General features: G+C 36.2%; 1 protein-coding gene across 1 annotated transcript; it reads right to left on the bottom strand.

The window, feature by feature from the left end:
• Window positions 1-668: 668 nt before the first annotated feature.
• LOC118848286 (60S ribosomal protein L34-like) lies at window positions 669-1,097 on the bottom strand. Its single transcript, XM_036757124.1, has one exon. It carries the CDS (start codon window positions 1,065-1,067, stop codon window positions 714-716), a length of 354 nt encoding a protein of 117 aa, XP_036613019.1. The 5' UTR covers window positions 1,068-1,097; the 3' UTR covers window positions 669-713.
• Window positions 1,098-1,503: the final 406 nt, after the last annotated feature.

Genomic DNA, 1,503 nt, shown 5'->3' with positions numbered 1-1,503 from the left:
TCATTGCCTTACAATATTTCTGTACACAGTACACTTCACTTTGCGTTAGCTCATACAAGTCTCTCCAGGCTTTTACGAGATCAGCACATTCATCATTTCCCATAGCACAATAGTGTTCTATCACAATTCCATACCACAACTTGTTCAGCCATTCCTGAATTAATGGATATATCTTCAATTTCCAATTCTTTGCCACCAGAAAAGAGCGGCTATAAATTATATATAATATATGTATATATATACACATGTATACATACATATAGACAGATCGATAGATCTTTGTACTTTTTGTTTTTTATCTCTTTTGGGTTATACAGATCTAGTAATGCTATTGCTAGGTCAAAGTGTATGTGTGATTTTGTAGTCCTCTAGGCACAGTTACACATTGCTCTACAGAATGGTTGAATCAGTTCATAACTCCACCAACAGTGCATTAATGCCCCATTTTCCCCCACATCTCCCCCACCATTTGTCATTTCCCTTATCTGTCCTATTAGTCAGTCTAATAGGTATGAAGTAGTACCTCTTCATTGATTTAATTCGCATATCTCCAATCAATAGTGAATTAGAGCATTTTATTCATATGGCTATAGATAGCTTTGGTTGCTTCCTCTGAAAGCTGTTTGTATCTTTTATCAATTTATTTTTATATCAATTATTTATTTTTTTTTTCAAATTTTAATTTTCTTTATTATTCAAAAAACATATCCTTTTTATTTACTTTTTTGACTTTGTGCTTGTGCCTTCAACACCTTCACAACAATTTTCTGCTCCTCAATCAGGAAAGCACGCTTGATCCTGTCACGGACACACTTAGCACACATGGAGCCGCCATAAGCCCTGCTGACATGCTTTTTTGTCTTCGATAACCTCATAAGAACTTTAGGTCTCACTGCACGAACACCTCGAAGTCTTCCTGGGCATACACCACAGGCTGATTCTGGTGCTTTTCCAACTTTCTTGGTATAAAGGTAAACAATTCTGTTACCCGGGATTCGTGACAGCCGAGTTTTGTTGGAAGCTGTATTGTAGGACAGCCTACGGCGATATGTCAGACGCTGAACCATTTTTAATTTCTGTCAGGCCCGTCACCGGAAGAGGGAACTATATCAATTATTATATCAATAATTACATCTTATAAATCAGTAATTATATCAATTAACTTATTATATCAGAATTGGGGAATGGCTCTTTTGTAAATTTGATTCGTTTTTTTTTGTTTGAGAAATGAGACTTTTATCAGAGAAACTTGCTTTAAATGTTTTTTCACAATCAGTATTGCTATTTCTCTCCATCTTATTTCTCCATCTGTTTATTCTATTCTCTTTCTCTTTTCACAGTGTCCCTCATCAAAAGTGTTTTACTTCAGACTACCCTGTCCCCCAATCTGCCATCCCTTCTATCACTCCCCTTCTGCTACTCCCTTCCCTTCCCTTCCTAATTTCCTATGGGTAAGATAGATTTCTATACCCAATTGAGTGTGTATGCTATTTCCTGTTTCAG

This window comes from Trichosurus vulpecula, chromosome 4 (genome assembly GCF_011100635.1).
Source record: "Trichosurus vulpecula isolate mTriVul1 chromosome 4, mTriVul1.pri, whole genome shotgun sequence".
Lineage (NCBI taxonomy): Eukaryota > Metazoa > Chordata > Mammalia > Diprotodontia > Phalangeridae > Trichosurus > Trichosurus vulpecula.
This window is presented reverse-complemented; position numbering and strand designations above follow the sequence as displayed.

Coding starts and splice junctions, on each gene's coding strand:
- LOC118848286 (XM_036757124.1), bottom strand. CDS start 1,067: ATGGTTCAGCGTCTGACATATCGCCGTAGGCTGTCCTACAATACAGCT.